At 39.5% G+C, this 22483-nt stretch overlaps 1 protein-coding gene and 1 long non-coding RNA gene across 2 annotated transcripts; both read right to left on the bottom strand.

The window, feature by feature from the left end:
* Positions 1-986: 986 nt before the first annotated feature.
* Positions 987-3821, bottom strand: LOC145909336 (uncharacterized). Its single transcript, XM_082996762.1, has 5 exons — positions 3746-3821; positions 3066-3193; positions 1815-1913; positions 1522-1655; positions 987-1076 (listed from the first exon to the last, which is right to left on the bottom strand). Exons 1-5 carry the CDS (start codon positions 3799-3801, stop codon positions 987-989), a joined length of 507 nt encoding a protein of 168 aa, XP_082852888.1. The 5' UTR covers positions 3802-3821.
* A 158-nt stretch (positions 3822-3979) lies between these two features.
* On the bottom strand, positions 3980-5088 carry LOC145915322 (uncharacterized). Its single transcript, XR_014403722.1, has 3 exons — positions 4888-5088; positions 4509-4620; positions 3980-4102 (listed from the first exon to the last, which is right to left on the bottom strand). It is a non-coding gene; the product is annotated as an uncharacterized LOC145915322 (long non-coding RNA).
* Positions 5089-22483: the final 17395 nt, after the last annotated feature.

The raw sequence follows: 22483 nt of genomic DNA, 5'->3' as shown, positions 1-22483 counted from the left end.
TACCCTTTTCTCACAATACATTGCCCCATATCTCGTATAAATCTCAGTGAATTCATAATTCCTAATCAGTGATCTCCTACAGACATGACACAAGGACAACCTTGTTAATAACACAAGGTTAGGACAAGTAAAATTTGCGACTCGATGCAATATTTTGAATGTGAACGAGGCAATTCCGTAATTACATGCAAATATGCGACTAATCACAAAAAGTTTTGAGATGACCTGGCAGACTCTTCATAATAATCGGAGTTTTGTTTCCAACAATAAGCATCAGGTAATTTGCGCATTGCTTTATTGCAGCAAATCGTATACAGGCGTATATATAAATAACGACAAGATACAGTCGTGTAACTCGGAAAAGTGGCAAAATCCGCATGCAACAAAGCAAACAATTCAAGTCAATTACTCGGCTCCTTCTTTAAAATAAATTTGATGCCAGGGTTGCCAAAAATCGTGGGCCGCGACGGCATTCTAAATGTCGCGCCATTGTGTTATGAAGTTTGGTGAAACATGGCTCTGCAAAATTTGGATTAACTTTTGGGTTGCAGCGGACAATGCTTCTTCACCTCAAAACTTGTCATTTTTCCATTGATAATAAGTGTATGTGGTACTGGTGCAACGCAAATCTCATGAACTGAGAACACGAATATTTACATTTCAAGCCTGACGAAAAAAAAACGCAGTAATCTTATACTTTGAAACTTCAAAAAGGACGCTGGGGCTTTCCACAAAGGAGCCCTCATTAAAACAAGTTGGACACTCGTGTCCCATATAGGGTTGTCAACAAGTAGTTTATGAGTATAACATGTGAATCAACAACAGGACACAATGACCAATGGCTTTTTGAAAAAATCTATCCATCAACAAGTGATTGAAATAATAATGTTCTTTACAGGCCACTTTAAAATGTATTGTGTTACTGTTGCTGTTTCTTAAATTATATGCTTGTCACCCTGAAATGGAGTGATTTCCCCAACAGCTAATTATCTTCTGAACTCCAGCACGATCTCATCAGTCCTGTTATGTGTTTCCAAACACCAATCAGAAACAGTTTGGTCTCGTTGCGCATTTTTCTACAGATTGAATGCAAAACATTATTTCTTTTTGTCGCAATTTATATAATTCCAGTATAATTCATTGATCATAGTATCGTCATATCAAGGTGTTACCTGATGTATTTCATATTGGCAAAAACGTCCAAAAACATACACACACATATATATATATATATAATGCATATATATATTGTCATAATCACTACATACTCATGGATATTGTCAAAAGGCGGGATAATGGTCATTTACACTATTATTTATTGCATCATCCCATAGCAATGGTGTCTTCCGTTGGCACGAAATAGGGCTTGTCAAACGTCTTGTGAAGAAATAGCTAACATTTTCATCATTTCACCTCATCAGTTTCACAATTACCAATTTCTTGCAGTCGTGTATATCAGACATGTTTGGAATATTTACCGGATGACTATGTTAACAGAACAAAGATAAGATTAATAAATACTTGCCCCGACGCAATGTTGTAAAATATGGGATTAAGACATTCGCTCACTCGCAAGCAAAAATACGATGATGACGAAAGTATCACATTCCATTTATATCCGTTGATGCCGACACGATTTGTGTCTTGAAGTCCAACTGTTGATGTAAAGTATTGCATTGCAAAAACCGTTAATATTAGTGCAACAGTCGAATGAAATTCAGAAAATTGCCTAGAAACTTACAAGCAATGTTAATTTTGGCATGTTGTTCATAACAAACGTTTAAATTTTCTTGTAAATAAAGTTTATTACTTACTGCAAACAGGAATATATCCCAAGTAGTATGACATCACAATGAGCACAAGTTGAAGAGAGATACGTTTGTATTGCGCTTCTTTACGGTTTTTAACTTCAGCTGCAAAAAACATAACGACAGGACATGACACGTTGTTACTATTTTTTAATGCATAGATCTGCGTTGTCATATTCATTTTCCGACGATTCGTAACCATCAAGTAATAAAAGCTATTGACAGACTATTTAACTGACAGAATAACAAACAAGTTAGTGATTAGTTATTTTAATTTAATTTAGTTTTTTTTTGCACATGGCTATTATTTGAAAGCTAAAGCTAGTAATTAATCATGTTGAATAGAGTAGTCGTTTCGAACACATGCGTTCTTCATTAGTACTATAATTGAATGAGCTACATGCAGCAGAGCGCCCAGGTAGACATGGAACTGAACGGGCAGAAATAAACAACAACAACACCAAGCAACACGCCAGAGTCTCATCACGTGACAACAGCATCAAAAACACAGCAGCAACGTCATCAGTTAAGATATGCCAAGTTGCAGTACAGACCTAAATGTTGAACAGTTTGAGAGGTTTGGAGCTGTCATGTATGTTCAATGATGGTTTGTGGTGCTGGATGTACATTGTTTCGAGAATTAGGATTTGATGTTGCAACTATGTAGAACTTTGGCTGAATTAAAATCAACAGAATGATCTGATTTTTTCCACGGATGGGTGCTGAACTCACTTTTAGCATTAGTCAAAGTATGATACTCCTTCATGCGAACCGCCAGCTTACGCGTGGTTTCACCAATGTAAGTAGCCCAACAGGAGCACGTAAGTTCCACCCCTGCAATGTCATCTACCAACTTACGTGCTCCTATGGGTTCGCATGAAGGAGTAACATCCTTCAACTTGCTAAATTTTTTTGCTAATTCTCGAAACAATGTACATCCAGCACCACAAACCATCATTGAACATAGATGACAGCTCCAAACCTCTCTACCTGTTCAACAAGTAGGTCTTTACGGCAGCTTGACACATCTCAACTGATGACGTCGCTGCTGTGTTGTTGATGCTCTTGTCACGTGATGTGATTCTGGCGTGTTGCTTGGGGTCGTTGTTTTTAGAAAAACGTCTTCTCTATAGTCAACATGTTTAATAGCATATTCGCTTTGGCTTTTCTATTTCAAGTAATCAACTCCAGGTATTTTGCGCCGCCTATTGTCTTAATTGCTTTGTTACAATTGATTTGATAGAAATATTTACTTACTCGATAAAAGTGGCAAAACTTTCTTCCTGTTGTAATAAATGCAAATGAGAAGAGCACATGTAGAAATTGTGATGGTGATCATTAATGTTATGAGCATGTATGTGGCAGTACTTCTCATAATCTTGTCACTGTAAAAATTAAAAGTGTGCCCTTTTCAACAAAAATTTGTATTTCAAAAAGGTTAACCTTTCACAACCTGGGATAAATTTGACATACCTTAGGAATAAATTTTATGAGCAAGAAATTTGCATTTTTACTTTGACCGGTCATGTTATGGCAAAACCATTAGTTATTGGATTATTTCTTTTATTCGCTGCAGTGTTTTTAAGTTTGATACAATTTCGTTCGGGTGTGTATTTCAAAACCTCTCTTTACTTTTGCAACTATTTTGCAAAATCAGTATGGGGTAAATTTTGTCGTCAAAGTCTGCCAGGGGGTAAATTTGAGAAAAATGGTTGGAAATCTCTACATTATTTATTCGCAATGTTTGCAGGATTGAGAAATTGGAATATTTTACAAAACGGCAATTTAAATATTGGGTTACTGTTTTTCATGAACTCGCATGCCTCAACCGCAAATGAATCAGGATTGGGTATTTTGCAAGGGGTAACTTCAGATGTTAGGTTAATGTGAATTAGAATTTTGGCTGATGGTCGATAAATCAAATATTCAAAACCTACATCGGTATCCTAAAGTAGAAAAGAACAAATGTCATGATTCCAACCAATGTCGTCATCGTCCATGCAATTCCACATATCCACTGAAGAAAAAAAAAGATTTTTTTAAAACAATGTTATTTTACAACATTTAAGATAATTTTACGACAGAGAAGTTTTATTTACGACAGAGAAAATACAAACAAGTATTATTTCGCAATATTCCATTTCAATTTGTTTTATGTAGAAGTCACTTGCCTTGACATGTTTAGCTGAGATTTTCCTGAATGGCCATTGGCAGGCAATATAACGACATATGGCAAACAGACATACAAATATGCTCGTCAACATCGTTGGAAACCCGGTTATCATATGTCTTCCCTATATTGAAATGCACGTATTTGCAATATAACATAAAAATGTTTTCAAAATTGGACTCCCATGGTTGTTAACTTATTCAACACAAGTCTAGCTTGCAATGATATACTTGTATAGATACGCACATATTTTCGCAAATATTCTTTGAAGACTGTTTTTGAAAGAGTGGCTACAAGATTTATCACAATTTTACATTCCACTCAGCCTAAGAAATATTTTCCTCTTATTTTCCGTGCAATGATCTCTACATAATGTTAGGCGGCAAATATTTGTGACAAATCGCAGTTTGGAGTGATGTTCGTATAGTGGTAAATATTTCATTATTTTTGGCCATGCAACCTAAGTCCATTAATGCAACCGTTGACATGTAACGTAAAATCACGTTACATAGCCTATATCCAAAACCTACCGTATAATGCGAACGAACATTTTTGAATTGTTTGCCGCCGACATACAAACTGATTATTCCAGATATTATATCCAATACGCACAAGTTCATCAAAATAATATTAAATGGCCCTCTGTGGAAATGAATGTGATTTTAGTGTTGATTTTTGAAACATTGTAATCAAAAATTTTCAGTTGTACATTGGGTGCATTTTTTTAAACATTGCATGCATTTTTTTTTGCATATTGGATGCATTTTTTAAGGGTGGGATAACGAAACTAATGGGATTATAACACTATATTTTAAACGTTTATTATCATATGCCAAGTGCTAAGTGCGTTGTTCGAAATGTTATATTCGGCGTTTTTGGAAATAATGTTTTAGATTGTATCTGACTTACCTAAGTGTTTTAGATCGAGCAATGACAGTCAGGGTAAGTGCGTTGAATATAATTGCAAACACACCCAAAAGTATCAGGGAAACAGAATACACAATACCCCATCCAAACGGCAATTTGTAGTTGAAAATCTCGTGGAGACTTACGTTGGTGGTATTCATTTCCAAACAATCGATTTCAGTTTCACAAATTGAAAAAATCTGCAAAGTTTTAAACCGTTTTTCTGTAAAATACAACATTTTTAATGTTATATTGGAGAAATATTGCTCCAACTTACACACCTCTTTGCACATTTAGAAGAATGCAATGACTGAATAAATGCTGGATTATTTGTAATGTTGTTGGACATCATAAGGCACAACAACGCCAGTAAACAAATTCTTACAGCAGACCAAATTCGTCTGTCAAACAGTTTGCAACTATATACTCGTCGGTAAAGCTCACCGGCTAAATCGCCTTTCTATGGCTGCACTTTTGCGATTATTATCTCTCGCATTTCCTATCAGACCGAAAGTAATTTTTGTTTAAAAATGTCTTTACAGCCGCTACAAGTACTGAGGTGGATCTGGCAGCAAACTTCACTGGACTTCCGCGTCTGCGTATATCCAGTAGACGTGACGTGCAAGTTGCTTCGATAGGGCTTTTGTGCTCGGGTTTCTTCCTTGTTTCGAAGAAGGCTGGTGTGTGTTGATGCATCGCACTTCAAACTATTATGGCATGCCTGCAGTTTCTCAATCCAAGCAAAGTTTTCGATTGTCATTTCAACCATGATTCTGTTGGTGACGACATTCTCTTTTTTGTGACGTAACAGAAGGAGGTTGCTTCCCTTTTCCTTTTTGTGGGCGACAAGATAAAACTTACCCACATATGCATTGATGATGTTAGCTTAGATGACGTCGTTTTTTTCGACAACATAATGCCACCATATTGCGTGAGGACTAATGTACATTTATCAATAGTAAGAAAAAAAATTGTAAAAAATTTCTTCCCATATCAACCGACTGTGACCCCACTCTAGTCCATAAGGCTTTGGGTAAAGTAAGTAAACATACATAAGACAATGAAATTACCTGAACAAATAAACCAAACTTCGCGTTGTTTTCCTAACTTGTTCCGTCATTGTACAACACTCATTACGTCATCACGTTAAGGATGCTTACTGACGGAAATATCAGTGATATTATTCGAAAATGCTCTTTCCCAAAAAACTTTGCTGTTTTCTTCTCGCGGGCGGGAGTCAGCGTGCAAAATTCCCGCCTGTCGCTTCGAGGCAAGTGAAGAATTCGCGCAGCTCTTTTTTTGACAGCGAAATAGGAGAACCTTTGTCTCTTTTTAAAATCGCGCGCTCCGCAGTCGACAACGTGATTGGCTGGCGCAAAATTGGGGCACCTATACTTTAAACTCAGTTACCTCACAGGACTGTTGATGAGCACAGTTGTGTTCAAAACGTTTGCTCTGTTGTGATTAGCATATTAACTCTAGCTTTTCTATTCCTTGCCATCGAAACTAGTCATTGGTGTGCTCTATGTTACAAGAATCTTGGCAGAATATGCAATTCAGTTATTTTGTCATAGTACCACTTTTGTCTGGCAGTGCCTACGAGTTCGGGTCATAAATGATTTGATCAATTCGCCACAATCAACCACTAATGTGTTTTTCGCAATATAGTTCGCAACTAGAAATGTTGGAATCATCAAATTAAAGTCAACGCAAAGGTAAGGTTTAAATTTATGACATCACACCAAAAATGACGTCATGTAATGTCACTGAGCAAAAAATCGCACCATCCCCGTCGTATCGAAGTACAGAGTAGTGTCGTTGCTGCCATACCAACAGTCACCATGTAGCAGACATTTTAATTGTCTACCGCACGTCCTTTTTTGTGCGAAAACGCGGTTAAATTGCTATGCTGTCACTGCAACAATGAATCATTTTCATATGCTCCTGGTCTAAACCTTAAGGCAACATGGAAATAACATACTTCCAACCAAATATTACTACAATAACGTTGTGTCAACGCTTCGTTTTTAGAATAGAACTAAGCGTTGTCGCAAAGTTATTTTAGCAATATTTGAAATAGACATTGAAATTTCAATTGTATCACGCGAAAGAAGTGTTGCTGGTCAGGTTTTGATTTCATGAAGTAAAAACATTTTCATTAATACTTCCAACCAGGAGCACAATTGCCCTTATTTCAAAGTCACACTTTAATACCAAACAATTTATGTGGAAAGTAAACAATTAAAATGTTGCTCTACAGCGACACCACGTGTATCAAAATAACTTTTGACAACAAAGTCACATTTGTGTTAGTTTTTTTTTTAGCTTTATCGACCATGGCATATTAGCTGATTATTAAGTTGATTATAGAGTGCTGATTATGGAGTGCTACATATGACAACATACTGCGGTCTGACCACACTTCGCTGGTGAACAACAGCATATATTAAATTCGAAAAACTGTCACTTGCTTTTAATGCAAACCGGGTTAAATAGCCTATAATGTTTTGTTGTTAGATCATTACTACAAATATAAACGGAAAAAAGTAACCAATTGCATGAAAGAAGATGGGATTTCCTCGGCGCACTTTCAGTTATTCAATGCCTGTCGTTCTCAAGTTATACGGCCAGTGAGTGGTTTCTATACGCGGAGTTTTTCAACACCACACATGCGACTGTGGATTGGATTACGAATGTAAGAAACATCAGTGGAATATTGGTGGGTCTTTCATCGACTGTGGAACTTTTGTTTGTTACTCTATCTTTCATAAGCAGCTCCCTGATGGTGTTGATTGTAATTGGACAAGTTCTCACTGATCTAGCGGGCGTCGTCGGAGTGATCATTCCGTCAACACTTGCAGCGCTCCGGTTTCCCGAAAACGAAGTACGGATCGCAATCGCAGTAAATATTATCGTGTTGTACCTGCCCTCAGAAAAGGGACTATAAATTTCAATCTATTTTTTAGAAGTCAAGCTTGTGAAGGAATAATGTTTCTATGAAAGAAAGAGCAAACTTTCTACAAGTTGTTGCTGTCGCTACCACGCATTCAATAAATTCTTGTGTCCACTGTATAGAATCGTGGAATGCATTGAACTCTGACTGGATGCGACCTACCTGTCCTTCAAAGGTTGTTTTTGAAAGCATATATTTGGCACTACCATGGTTCTCCGCTCTCAATGGTGGTCGCTAACATTGTCATGAAGTTCGTAAAGCAAAGAGCGTTGTCCTCGTTATTAATCATCCACGCTTTTGGCGTTTGATGCTAGGACTGTGGTATACTACATAACCTGTGGAGATTGCGACAAGGTATACATTAGCGAGACGGGCCGCGTACAACGGACAAGGTTAAAAGAACATCAATTGGATGTCGTTAAGTCCAAGAAGATCGGTTGGCGCACATTTTGTATTCTTTTTGTCTTCCCTCCAGTCCCCCTTATTTGCCTTTTTTGTCCCTTTTTACGCTTTAGTATTCATCGTCATGTTTGTGTTTTACGTAATTGTCCTGATGAAGGTCGGTTGGATAACGACTGAAACGTCGACCGAACATACAACTTTTGCCAGAAGAGCTTCGAATTTATTGAAACTATTTACAAGTACGAAATCACCACAGAAATCTCTACATTGCGGTTTCTGTTTCAGACAGTTGTCACAAATTTAGTCAGTTTAGTTTTCATGGATGACACTTTAAATGATAGCTTGACAGTAACAGAGCGCGCAGTTGTTTGCTGCAGGGTGCAATTATGTCCTCAGTAATCATGTCAAGCATTCTTGTTCAAACGACGTTTAAAGAACCAAGCAACCAATCCCAGGACAACAATGAGCAAAAGAACGATGAATCCAACTGCTATGTAAATATCTTTCATATCCTCGAAACCTTTGAATTTCAACGTTTCCTTGACCTCTGCATACAAACACATCTTTATAACATTATAATATGAAAAATTATGATAGGTAATCCAACAAATCACAAGTTGTTTCAAAATAGGTGATGATATTCAGGTAAGATTTGCAATGAATTGTTCTCACCAATACAAGATTTTTCGTTCTCTCCCAGCTGGCGTCCTTTAAAACAGAAACATTGGGCAACTCCATTTCCATGCTTACGGGATTGTTACCCTAGAAGCCACCAGACTTCAGATCAAGCATTTAAAATTAAATACAAGCTTTTTCACTAACTCGACAAACTCCTGGTCCGAGAGGGTGTATACGTCATCAACACCCGGGAACGAGATCACATGGGAGGTGGAGTGTTGCCACATGAGGGGTTCGTAGCAGTTGACTCGTTCGCAGGTAGGAGCTTGTTCTCCCATCATGATGTCCTGAGGAAACCACTCTCCCGTTTCCAGACAAAGAAGGATTTGGGAACCGCTCAGGGTGAACCCGGGGTCGCATCTGTCAACGTTAGGAGTCAATTAGCTTGTAGTCTTTAGGCCTTAATGCGTTTTTGTCTGGATTTACATTGCGTATAGCTACAGGCGCTGCTATTGCCGCAAGTATTATCAGCAACTATTATCGCCATTAATTTGTAAGGGATTTTTAATGACACAAATTCACGTGAAAATGTGCGAGAACACAAGCAGTTAAACCAGCATGGATGGACGTAAATTATAAGCATCCCATTGTTTATACCGCAACCGTTTTTATTAAGAACTCTATGTTTGCATGCGGACGTTACGATAGAATATCTTCAATCTGCAAATGTTTCAAATTTTTCACAATCACAGAACCAACCCCCTATCATTATTACAACGTGCTGAAAATGTACACAACCAAAAAACCTAATCGGCGAAGAGGAAAATGACGATTTTCCAAGACTTACGCGTATGTCGCTTCGCCGCCGTAAACTTCCGAAGTTACTTCAACGCTTCCGTCCTGGATGGGAGGAGGTGGGCCGCACGGGATGGGGTCACAACATGGCACGGAATCACTCCATCGACGATCAGCCTGGCAAGTTATTTCCGTCGCGCCTTTTAGTTCGTAGCCAACTTCGCAACTGTGGAGAACAGTAAATGTCAACCATTCAATTCACCAAAAACCAGTTATAAGTCCTCTAGCTCAACCACGCGGACGTTATTTAAAGAAGTCCTCTAGCTCCACCAGGCGGAGGTTATTTAAAATAGTCCTCTAGCTCCACCACGCAGAGGTTATTAAAATAGTCCTAAAGCTCCACCACGCGGAGGTTATTTAAAATAGTCCTCTAGCTCCACCACACGGAGGTTATTTGAAATAGTCCTCTAGCTCCACCACGCGAAGAATATTTAAAATAGTCCTTTAGCTCCACCACGCGGAGGTTATTTAAAATAGTCCTCTAGCTCCACCACGCGGAGGTTATTTAAAATAATCCTCTCGCTGGATAACAAGGATGTTATTTAAAATAGTCAAAGCTCTTCAACCCGCCTTCCACGCAACCTAAATGTTCCGGGAAGCATTCCCGCGTTTGTGGTAAAATGGGTGTTGAAGTGTAATACGCACGCAAATGTTATGATGGACTTGTAGGTGGTGGTCGTATACTGCATGTATCCGTTCACTAATCTGTCGTTCATCGGACAACAGGACTGCAGAGGGGAGGGTGGTGACTCCATCCACCATTACTCTCACAACTCATCTGGGGAGCTCCGAACAAATCGAAACTAGAATCAAAATAAAAAAGAATCGCAAAAATATTTCGCTTCAGTGCCCACGCTTAAGTTCTGGCATCCGGATTATATTTTCTTGGAAAATGTAATTAAATGCTTCACACAATTATTTATGCAGTAAAACTGCATCAAATATCGAATATCAGTTTGTAATTTTATGCTAGCTGCACTGACGAGACCTTATAGGTGGAAACAGTGGCCATCTCTTAACTTATCAGGTAAATCTGTGAGGCTAACCTACAACTTACCCACTGCTAAATGTCCATTATTAGGCAATGGCGGAGGTGGGCAAGTCATCGGCTGACAAACGGGTGCTGCTCGTAGCCAAGCTCCCACCGGCGAACATCTCCTTATCATCATGTCGGGAGCAGTGGTAGCGTCAGTGAGAGCCGCCGCTAGCTGGGGTTGAGGCGTAATATCATAATCGTAAGACTCGTACTCGGCTTGAAGCATTGCAAACATGGCTTCCAGGGCGATGCCAAGTTTTTCTTGTTGCCTCGGCGAAAGGTTGGCTGTGGAAAACTTGTGGCTTAAGTTTGGAATTGTTTTGTTTTCTTTAAACTTGTCCCAGTAGTCGTGATTTTGACTACTTCATTACAGAGTAGGTTCTAAATTACATTGCAAAGATATATGTTTTAAACCGTAATCTGAGATAAAATCTTGACATTGGTTGTACTCGACTCAGTGTTGATGTGGAAGGTAATGTGCGTTTTCATTAAGGACGACATTTAGCTGCAAAAGCCATCTTACATTGCTTTAACTTCGGGAGCACCGTTTCATTCGACAACTCAGGCATTTCATCTCCAGCAGTCAGAGGTGCCATCGTTTCCATTATCTAGACACGCAAAGTTACACAACATTAACAAAACAAAACGTCCATGGAACACTGACGTACAAATACTCTCAAAGAAAATAAGTGTTAGATTTCGCTGCAAGATACCTGATAGCCATCATCGCATGCAGTTAGAGCGGCTGAACGTGGCGAGAAATTACTGGAGTCGTAAACATTTGGGTATCTGACGTCATCGGAGTTCACAGTCATGGTGAAGCCGTGTGGAATGGAATCTATAATGCAGAATTTCCGGTATCTTAAGTTTGTACGTAAAATTAAACAACATTTTAATGTCGTCAAATTAAACAATGTGATGAATTTTTCGCCAGCAGCTAAGACAGGCAGAAACTTTTTTCGTTTCATTACCTGGAACGGTGCAGAAAACTGGATCACAAGATGGCGCAGCGCCCGACCAATCTCCTGTTTTCAAGCAGTGAATCGTGGGTGTTCCCCTAAGGGTGAAGTCCGGCTCGCAGTTGTACGTCATTTCGCTGCCGAATGAGTGTTTGGCGTGGGGATGGTATCCGGCCGTTTCCGCGTAAGCGACTTGTGGCGGTTGGCCACACGGTGTCGCCACGCAAGACGGTGGAGAGCTGAAGCGGCCGGTGGCTAGACACTAGTAGCAGTGAATGATTTGTCAGAGACGGTGATATTTTACGTAATATGATATAAACTTGACGTATTATTTTGTTTATATTGCTGGAGCTGCACCTTGAGCAACACCCAATTTCTATCAATAAATAAAAGATCCATAAAATGGCGAACAACGCTATTGCTTGTTTATTTCAGTATTTAAAAACGTTCTGGCTTAGATGCACATAAACGTTCTACTGCTACGATGGAAACTACACTTCCTAATCTGTAAGCTGATGTAAGTTTTACGCGTTGCCATTTTTAAAGTAACCTCGACTTGGTCGTTCTCTCCAGGAGCAATTTGAAAGCCGGCATCGCACGCGTACACAGTGACGTCACCATAAAACATATCGCTGAAATCGTCGAAGGGATAAGGGGTGGCGTGGGCGACCCCTGGTGGATTATGGCAAGATATTCTCTCACAGCTGGGAAGATTTCCTGCAAAAGTGTATGTTAAGAAAGTGTTCACCCATAATAAAAGAGAAAATACCCTGGTTCCCAAACATATTATATCTTTACCGCTTTTATACAATCTGGTAAAGATGCAAGCGGACATAAAGTTATACTTCCCCGACCAAACGGTGACAGCCTGACGCCATTGATTTCAAACCGTAGGGTTGAACTGATTAGCCTGAATAAAACGATACTGGTATACAGGTGCTACAACCTATTGGTATGCCATTAGCGACAACTTGATTTAAAAGTCTCCCGTCATCAAACTGTACGTGAAATATTTTCGTTACCTGTCCACTTGGCGTCGCTGCCGCACACACGACTGCCAGGACTTGACGCGGTAAGCATGTATCCTTTGTTGCACTTGTAAGTTGCCTCACTCATGAAATGTGGACCAGGTCGATGTGGGCCATTGTTCAACCTTAATCACAACATCATACGATACCAAATTTATTTGAAGTGTAGAAACAAAAGATTAAATGTAAATGAGTGCTGGTTGGTGAACACTGATGTGAAATCTGCTTCGTCAAGACATTTTAACAGTTTTAATTATTTACAAGTACGTCACGGTCCACCATACTAACATAAAAACATAGCATACTAATATAATGAAAGGAACATGTTACTCAGACATGTTCAATTTAAATGTAAAGAAACATTTCAATTATATGACAATATATGCGAGTTCCATTAACGTTAATTTTCAAAACGTACGTTGCTGCGGCGTTTTCTACTAAAGGTGGTTCCCCGCAATGTACAGGTTCGCAGACAGGTGGCGCTGTCGACCATTCGCCCGTATGTTGACAAATGCTTTCTTGAGCACCCGTAAGGTTGAATCCCGCGTCACAGGCGAAGTAAATCGTCTGTCCATATGTGTAATCACCGTTGACGATTTTCTGCAAAAGTCAAGATCGCCCACGTAACGAAACTGGACTCAGTTGTTAAAGCATTTCAAGCAAAATTTCCAACAAATCGACTTGGATCAGACGTATACAAAAAATGGTTTAATTCAAACAAACCTCTTTTCGTGAGATCGCTCCGTTTAAGAGAGGGTCGGGTGTGGGACAAGGGACCGGGTCGCAACGGAAAGGATTCACCGATGAGTTCCACGTCCCATCACTCTGACACGATAAGACAGAATCCCCAACAGGTAAATACCCTTCTTGGCAAATATACCTGAACAAGAGTTTGATTCGTTAAGGGAGTTGATGAATGGAATTCGGGATACAATTATGACATGTATATTTTATGTTTCCGTAGTATCATGATCGTTGGTGAAGTGCAGCTGTGTCAATATCGTGGTAATTTTATATGACAGAATACTGTGTTGCTATCGTGTTGTCAACACACGCGAGCTCTAGTTAGGGGACCTCTTTTAGGTGGCCGCAAAACATGTTACGATACCCATGGGTCAGTTGAAAAAGTCTACATTTTCTGGAAAAGCATCTTTTTGTGGCTATTTGGTAACGTTATTGTCACATCTGTGCAAAGATGCAAACTGTCCACATAAAAACTAATCTCATGGGGGTAAAAATGTTAGCGCATTTCTAAAAGTGATCCCAGTCCACCAAAAACATACCAGTAAAAGTGGGCCACGAGCTGACTAAAGTTTGGAATCCATTTGTAAAATTATTGAACCACTAACTTCACGTGTGCTCCGAAGACGAAATCGACGGCGCCAAACAACAGGTGATTTCCGTGCGTTGCCTCGGGCGGAGTTCCGCATGGGACGGGTTGGCAGGTGGGTGGGGAGTTTGCTGTATCTGCAATGAACGTAAAACTTCAGAGAGTATGAGGAATCGAGAAAACCTCGAAACAATTTTTACCAACTACTGCAATATCAAAGTATTGCATGAATAAAGCAATATATTCACATGTTTTATTTATTCAGAACATCTCGGCAAGAACTTCATCGGTTAAAAATGACGTGGTTGGTTCAGCTCCAGAATTATATAGAGCAGTCCTGACTGACGTTACAGATCGTAGAAAAGGCTCGCGTGGGTTCTGACGCCATATACCACACACTCGTAGAGGCAGAAAATACGCAGTACACGGCACAAAACGCTAAAAAGTACTTTAAACGTTGAACAGAAGTAATAAGGCAAATAAGTATTGTCCACATGAAATTGTGGTTGTTGCTGTTGTATGAACAGCGATTCCATTAGGAAACGAAAGATGTCTCTCGCCGACGCGCAGGATCTGTGGGTCGTTGAAATGTACTTTGTGTGTAGGTGTTTGCACACCATAAGTTCTTGCCGAAACGTTTTAAATCAATAAAACAAGTCAAAATAATCTCGGGAGCTGCAGACATGTTTCGACCTTAAAGGTTTCGTCATTGCAGCTGTTGACTGTAGCAAAACACGTCAATATTTTAACAGTTTGGGTCAGTCTCTATATTTTAAGAATTGTGAGTGAATCCGTTGATAGTGTTTTAAAGCAATATATATTCCATCATTTTGTTGGGTTTTGTCGTTAGGACGAATGGCAGTGTAGTTTCAGTTTATTCGTGAATTAGTTTACTTACCAGTCATCTTGTCACCCCAAGTACCACTTGCAAGGCAAGTAAGGTTATCCGTTCCAACCATGTCGTAGCCTTTATCACACGAATAAGTAGCAACTCCGTTGAAAACAGTGCTGTCCGCTGTGAAAAGTTTTTTTAAAAAAACTAAGTAGGTTTTGTACAAAGCACATGTCTGTCACGATATTTAAAACAACTAAAAGCAGGAAATTTAGGTTCTGGTTATCGATTTGTACCAATTCAAAATTCCTTTACTCACCGGATACTTGACCGTTAGTGATGGTCGCGGGATTACCACATGGTATCACTCTAAAAAAACTTCGCTCATTTCTTCTCTCCGGCGGGAGGCAGCGAGCGAAATTCCCGCCAGTCGCTTCAAGACAAGCGAAGCTTTCGCTCAACCCTTTTTTCTCGCATCGAAATAGGAGAACCTTTGTTTCTTTTTTAAAATCGTGCGCTTCGCAATCGACAACGTGATTGGCTGGCGCAAAAGAGGAGATCGAAATTTAATTACGCCATTCACATATTTATTGCGCGAAAACTGCGGGATATGATTTTTGAAGGCCCAAGCATTATCACTAAGTTGGACGACTGTTGATAGCGCAGGCTAGTCCATTTGAAACGTCAAAGGCAGAGATTTTGCGATTTAGTATTGAAGAGCTGCTACCGTTTTGAAGGATAAACAGTAAATTGACGATACTATGGAGAAGGAATTAAGAAGTAAGTTAATGTGTTATTTTGTTTTGATAAATTATAATTAATCAGTTCAATAAAGATGGTCATCATTTATTATTTGCCGTAATATTTTGTTTGCAGCTATCCTTCCAAACTACTTAAAATTGAACCTGCAAAGTCAATGGCAAGAAGTTTTACAGCTTTGATGAGCAAAGTCAAGAATGCAAAGGGCTATGTAAGTGTACTATAAATGCCGAACTTATTCCTTATCTTATATATATTTTAACATACATGCAGGAACATTATTGTGACGACAACATTCCACTTATGTACCGTGCCATAAGTGCAACATTTGATTACATAAGAATGGATATCTAACAGGATCACCCTTTCATATCATCTGTTTTGCTCAAATACCCAGGATTTGTTGATGTTGATCAAGGTGAATTGGTGTATATGTCTTGTTTATGCATTTTTTATGTTCAACCAGATCTTGAAAGAGTATTATTGGTAAAAGCCACATGCGAACAGAATTAAGAATGTTGGTCCAACAATCCTGCCAAAGTATGGGGTTGAGGAAAAAGGCAGGCTTCAACGTGGACAAATATGCTTTGAACAAGTCCAAAGAGCTGTATGAATGGACCATACACCAGTGGGAGTTGGATGTGACATTCTCTTGGCGTTTGAAAAACTTTTAGCCTTATTTTGTTTTATTAATGTTGAATACTAACCACATTTTACAACATTTGTTAGGTTAATTGCCTTGATATGAAAGCTAAGGGTGCAGTCCACTCTTTCAGTGTTATAATGTGATGTGTAATAACTGTATGTTCATTTATATTTACGAAAAATAAAACAGGATGTGAAAAAATGCGTTATGTGGTTAAATGTGCATGTTGGGTGCAAAGTGAATCATTCAATAGCTTAAACGAATGAGTGAAGCTATCGCCGAAAACGCAGCAATTTAGTCATTCAATCACTCAAAACAGTGAGCGAAGTTGTTCGCTCATTTCAAACGAGCTTTTGTTTCACTCGCAGAATTTTTCGCTCAAATTTCGCTCATTTTTTTTTAGTGTACAGGGTCGCAGGTAGGCGGTTGTTCGCTCCACGCTGGACCGACCAAACATTCCAATATCGCGACACCGTTCAGGTTGTAACCGGTATCACAAATGTACTCCACGGTGCTCCGGAAAGTGTAATCACTACCTACAAAATTTGAAGTAACTTGATGAGGATTTTAATACACACCGACTGCATGTTGTATCCTATAGGTTTGCAGATTTCGCATTTGGAAATGTTGGCGGTTTGTGGGGCAAAAAATGCAACCGCCGATGTTAGTGTTTCAGCATCAGTTTATAGCTATTCCATCGTACGAAAACGAATAGTAACGTGACAAAAGATTTTAGTGCCTTTATCTAAGGGATTTGTTTCACAAGAAGCGGAAAAGTTAAATCGTTTTGTCCTTTACCTTCGACTCGGCCGTTGGCGACGATCTGCGGGGAAGGACAAGAGTCAGGAGTGCAAACAGGTTGTTGGCCTTCCCATGTCGCACTTTCACCGCAGCGCAGAATGTCGTCACCGGTTAAGCTGCGAAAACACAATACTGTATTACGCACGATAGCATACGTAAATACAACTTTGTTTTCCAAAACTTTGTTGTTGGGAAAGCTTCGTGGCTAAATTTATAATTTTTTGAGTGCCAAGTATACATCTGTTTTTTTTCTAATTGAACTCTTTGTGAACAAAAATGCATGTTACGAATATACAAGCATACTTTTAAAAAGAATAACAGTTCTCACCAGGCTTAGTGCAATAGTTTTCACCAAACTGTTTATTTTTGCTGGCATTCACTTAATATTTTTCCATTCAATAATACCTGTGTCCTGCAGCGCAGACAACGTGAATGAGGTCTTGGAAGAAGAGGGGTTGATCGGTGGGGGTGACAATCGCATTTTCTATCACAGGTGCTGGTGGACACTGAACTTTGTCGCAGGTTGGAGGTGAGGCAGACCACTGCTTGGTCTCTTGGCAAACTAAAAAAATTGCAACTTGAAATAAAGTTACCGAAATCCTAATTTTTAAATTCATATTTCTTAAATAAGGAAATGTAAAGTTGAAATTTTTAAATTAGATTTTCGTAAGTTATAAAGACGTCAAGGTTTTTGGGGTTTTCTCACCGATAACCGGAGGTCCATTTCTTTCGTATCCAGGATCACATTTGTAGGATATTTCGCTGAGATAAGTTCCGGCGCCTCGGGCTTCTTGTGCATTTGGAACTGCAGGTAAATCGGGGCAGTGCACAATGTCACAAGATGGATCGACCCCACTCCAATCACCTGTGTTTTCAAAAAAATTGTGTGTTTTTCATTTGCTGAAAATTCCACCATAAGACCGTTGCGCCACTAAAAGAATTTGCCATTGTGGAAAAGTATTTTTCCAAAAGCTGCGATTGCCGGTCAAAGTGCTCCAAAACGAAGTTTCGTTTTGTTTCTAACGGATCACTTCAATGAAACTTTTCGATTCATATTGTATAAATTCCAGATAAACAAAGCTAATGGCAAAATCTATCCCGTGGTAGCTGCGCAATACAAGTAAATGCAGAAATTGCATCACGGGAATACATAAAAAAATTACCGACCATTAAAGGCTTTCAAATACTGTTGTCGCTTTTATGTTCACGTCGAAACCAACACCCGAAAAACGACGTCATTTTACATAAAGCAAACTCAGCGAGTTGGAAACTCTGCAGTGTAACAAACGCTTTGAAAAACATTTGTCCCTTTCGAAAGCAAAACAATTTAGGGGGGAATAGAAAGGGGTAAATTAAAAAGAGACCTCACTTACCACTAAGTTGGCAAGTTCGTTCCACCGGCCCTGTAAGTTCGTGGCCTACGTCACAGGTGTGTGTAATGACGCCAGTCACACGACCGTTCGCCAGATCAGCGGGTTGGCCGCAATCGATCTTGGTGCAGTTCACCCCATTTCCTGATACAAAACTGAGTGTAACACTATGTGATTTACGGCCGTTAAAACGTGTGTAAATTTAAGATAAGTGTGAAGTTAATTGTTTTTATCGAAATTCTGCAATACATTCATTTTTTTAACCATTACATTTTTAACGGCAACAAATAAATATTTGTCAAGATCTCTTAGAAAATATACCATTTTCAAAATCGGAATATTGCATCCACGTACGGATTTAACTCAGACTACCTGTATATCCACGGTTGCAAGTACAGGTGAAACTTCCTATAATGTTGCTGCACAGCGCCATCTCGTGGCAAGGGCTGGCGTTGCATTCGTTAACGTCGACGCAGTCGGGTGTTGTCCCCGACCATTTCTATAATACAGTTGACAATGACAGGAATATGAATGGTAACGACCAGCGTGCTATAAAATTCAGCTGAATAAAATAAACTGGATTTCATACACAAAGATGTTTTAGGCGTTAGCTGAAAAAAACAAAGCAACTTTTATCGGATCTTGTGTAATGGAAACGAAATTCGAATGTTACCTCACCACTGTGAGTTTGTCCACCATCACCGATAAGGTTTAAAAATTAATGTTTGTAATAATTCTCAGTTCACATTGTTTGTTAGGGAGAAGATTCGCTGAACCGAATCGAGCAGCTATAAATTAAGTAAAACGTTTTACTTGTGTTGCAAGGCATTTAATTTCCTTCGCTCCTTTTAACCTAAACCCATCGTTGCAATAGAAAATCGCTGTGTCGTTGAATAGACGTCCAGTGGCATCGACTCTTCCGCGTGGTGGCTGCAGAATACAAACCATACACATGGTGCATTATGGGTTAGAGAGCTAAAATTATAAAACATTAAAATTGCTCACAGAAAAAACTACGTCATTTTACAAAAAGCAAACGTACTTGGCCATAATTTTTTCATCTCCCTGGTTAATACATACCGCGGTGTATGGTGGACAGCTTGTGCGAACGCAGAAGAACAATCTCGAAGGGTTTTCGCGATCGATTCCTTTGTATCTCCACTTTCCCAGGTTTCCGCATCTAACGAATAGGCCTCTGCGCATTCGCCTGCTGCCGATTCCAACCCGCATGAACAGGTTGAAACCGGTTTGGCACGTGATGTAGCTCTTGTAGCTTTCCTGTACGGGCACGTTTGTAGGATCAGTTAAAGTCTAATCAATGGTCTATTGACATGTCAATATAATACACTTTTGATTATAAACCACTGTGCTTACAATATTCCTGACATTCATGTTGGGGGCTGGAGTGATCGACTGACAAGGCTGGCAGAAGGTTGGAGGTCTTTCGACTTCCACCTGCCCAACAATTCCTCCCAATGCGTCCGGCCACGCACGCACGTTGCCCTTGTTGTTAATGCAGTTGAGGAAGAAGCTGACCACTTTAGAGTCTGACATGGCGGTGTCGTAAACATTGAACTGTGAAATCCATCCTGGGTAAAATGTATAGGAAATATTGTTTTGTTATTGTTATCAGACGTAGGGAATACATAGAAAGGATGCCAGTGCAAAATAATTCGTACCAATAACTATAATTCGTGGCTCTGGGTTTGTTCCAGTTTATAAGCGCTAACGATTCTGTATCGAATCTTTGCAATGAAGGTTGCCGACCTCTGGACTCGACTAATCTCAAGCAACTTGTAAAACTAACCGACAAACTCCTGTGATGAGGAGAAACATCCTCCCAGACAATCCTGCTCCTGTCCGATCACCATGATCCCTCCTCCAGGAATAACAGTTCCCGCCTGGAGTCCGCTTCCGCTTGCCATCTTCGCCTTGTTGATAAAGATGCTCCATAATCCTCCCTCACTCTTCCACGTCACTACCACGTGATACCAACGACCGTTGTTAAGTTCTTCCACATCAGTGACAACCGCTTCCCCATTCACATATCTAAACATTTGAGGATTATTAAAGAAAGAGATAAAGGTATATTTGAGAAGAAAAGCGGGTTAGCACACAAATTAAATTATATTTTCAGTGCACAGACAAACGTGTAACAAAGGTGATGACAACATGTGTCAGGCAAGAACTTTTTCCTACATGTCCTATTTTGCTGCTGTGGCATCTACTCAATATTCATTGTGACAAGAACGATTAGATGCAATTGTTTGTAGCTTGCGTATGAACAACAAACAAATCTTATACGTCAGTGGTGGTTTGTCAACCACTTTTGTCCAAAGATTTTCAGTTATATTTATGCCGATACAAGCAATGTCTTTTATCAGAAAATATGTTGGTTATGCAACAAATTATGTGTCAAGGGAGGAACAGCAGATACCATCCGACTCACAGGGTTAACGCCTTTATGTTGGTAAGTGTAAAAGCGTCGGCGAGTCGTCCTTTCCCCAGTCCGTATGAGAAGGGTGTCCCCTCACTCTCAGTGTTGTTTGAAAACATGTAGAAAGCCACTGTGATCTCAGTCATATTGCGGAATCCTTCTCTGAAGTGCACGTGGTGGTAGGTGTTGGGTTTGTTAAAGGAGAGATCGAAATCCGGTGCCAGTTCTGTCCAGAAGAACAAACACAACTTTTTATTGATAACTCATAGTAATGAAAGACTCTGTGTTGGTTAACGTTGGTGATTCAATAAATTCGATGCGGCAGAATTACCACACAAACTTACACTGTCATTGATGGAAACTGCAGGTCTGAACTTGTTCGATTGAATGCAACGAAACTAACATTATCTGTAACGTGCCAAGGGAAGCTATAAAAACTGTATTGCGCGTTCATTCCTTTCGACCATTTCCAGTAACGGATAAAAAAAACGTCACACAAATAAAACAACAAAAGGTTTACCATCGTCGCAATGAGACCCTGAGAAAGTTGGGGCACAAAAGCATCTAAAGCCGTTCACCAGATCTATGCAGGAGCCGCCATTATTACAAGTTTGTCCAGCGCAATCGTCGATGTTGACCTGACACAACTCCCCCGTGAATCCGACCGGACAATCGCATCTGCACAACATACAGAAATATCTAGCTTTGCTGTTTCAGTACTTATTGCCGTAGTTTTTTGTTATGTTTATTAACGCAGATTTTTTATTTGCATGTACATTATTTTGAAGGAGTTTCTGTGTAAAGTTGAAAATACCGATCAAACAGACAGCTCTATCTCTGTTTTATATTAAAAAATATATTTCGCCCAAAGAGGCATCTCCAGTGTCTGTGACTTTGGAGAGTGGAAGAAACATTAACAGTGATATAAACACAAAAACTCCCGATACGATTATCCATCGACAGAACCATTATCGTTTATATTATTTTTTTCTTTTTTACGTGTGTTCCAATTTTTAATATGATCCTTTTTTGGTACATTGTGACGTCGATTAACATCCCATATACGGTTTCACACTTGTAGCGTTTTTCTTCATTTGACCACCTTCACAACTTGCACATATTTTGTTTTAAAAATAATCTTATGCCCGTAAAGTAAAACAACTTTTACGTTAAATAAAGCTAAAAGAAATATAAGCTGTTGCTCCAGATAAAATTGACACCCACCTAAAACTATTGACATCGTCAACACAGGTCCCGCCATTGATGCAAGGATCGGAGGAGCATTCGTTGATATCAATCCCACATACTGTCCCACTATAACCGGGTGGGCAATTACAACTGAACGAATTGATTCCGTCATAGCAAGTTCCACCATTCTCACATGGATCCGAAAGACAATCGTTGATGTCGGTTCCACAAAGCTGGCCTGAGAAAGGAAAATAAGATGAAGTAAAAGACTTGATTATAAATATGGGGAAGTTAACAGTAGCTGGCAAGCAACGCAAAATGTGGAACGTTTGTTGGTGAGAAAAATACTTTGCTTGGTACTGGCGTTTCTCAGAAATATGTATTG

The sequence above is a fragment of the Ascidia mentula genome, chromosome 1 (genome assembly GCF_947561715.1).
Source record: "Ascidia mentula chromosome 1, kaAscMent1.1, whole genome shotgun sequence".
Lineage (NCBI taxonomy): Eukaryota > Metazoa > Chordata > Ascidiacea > Phlebobranchia > Ascidiidae > Ascidia > Ascidia mentula.
The sequence above is the reverse complement of the archived record's forward strand: the minus strand, read 5'-3'. Positions and strand labels throughout refer to the sequence as shown.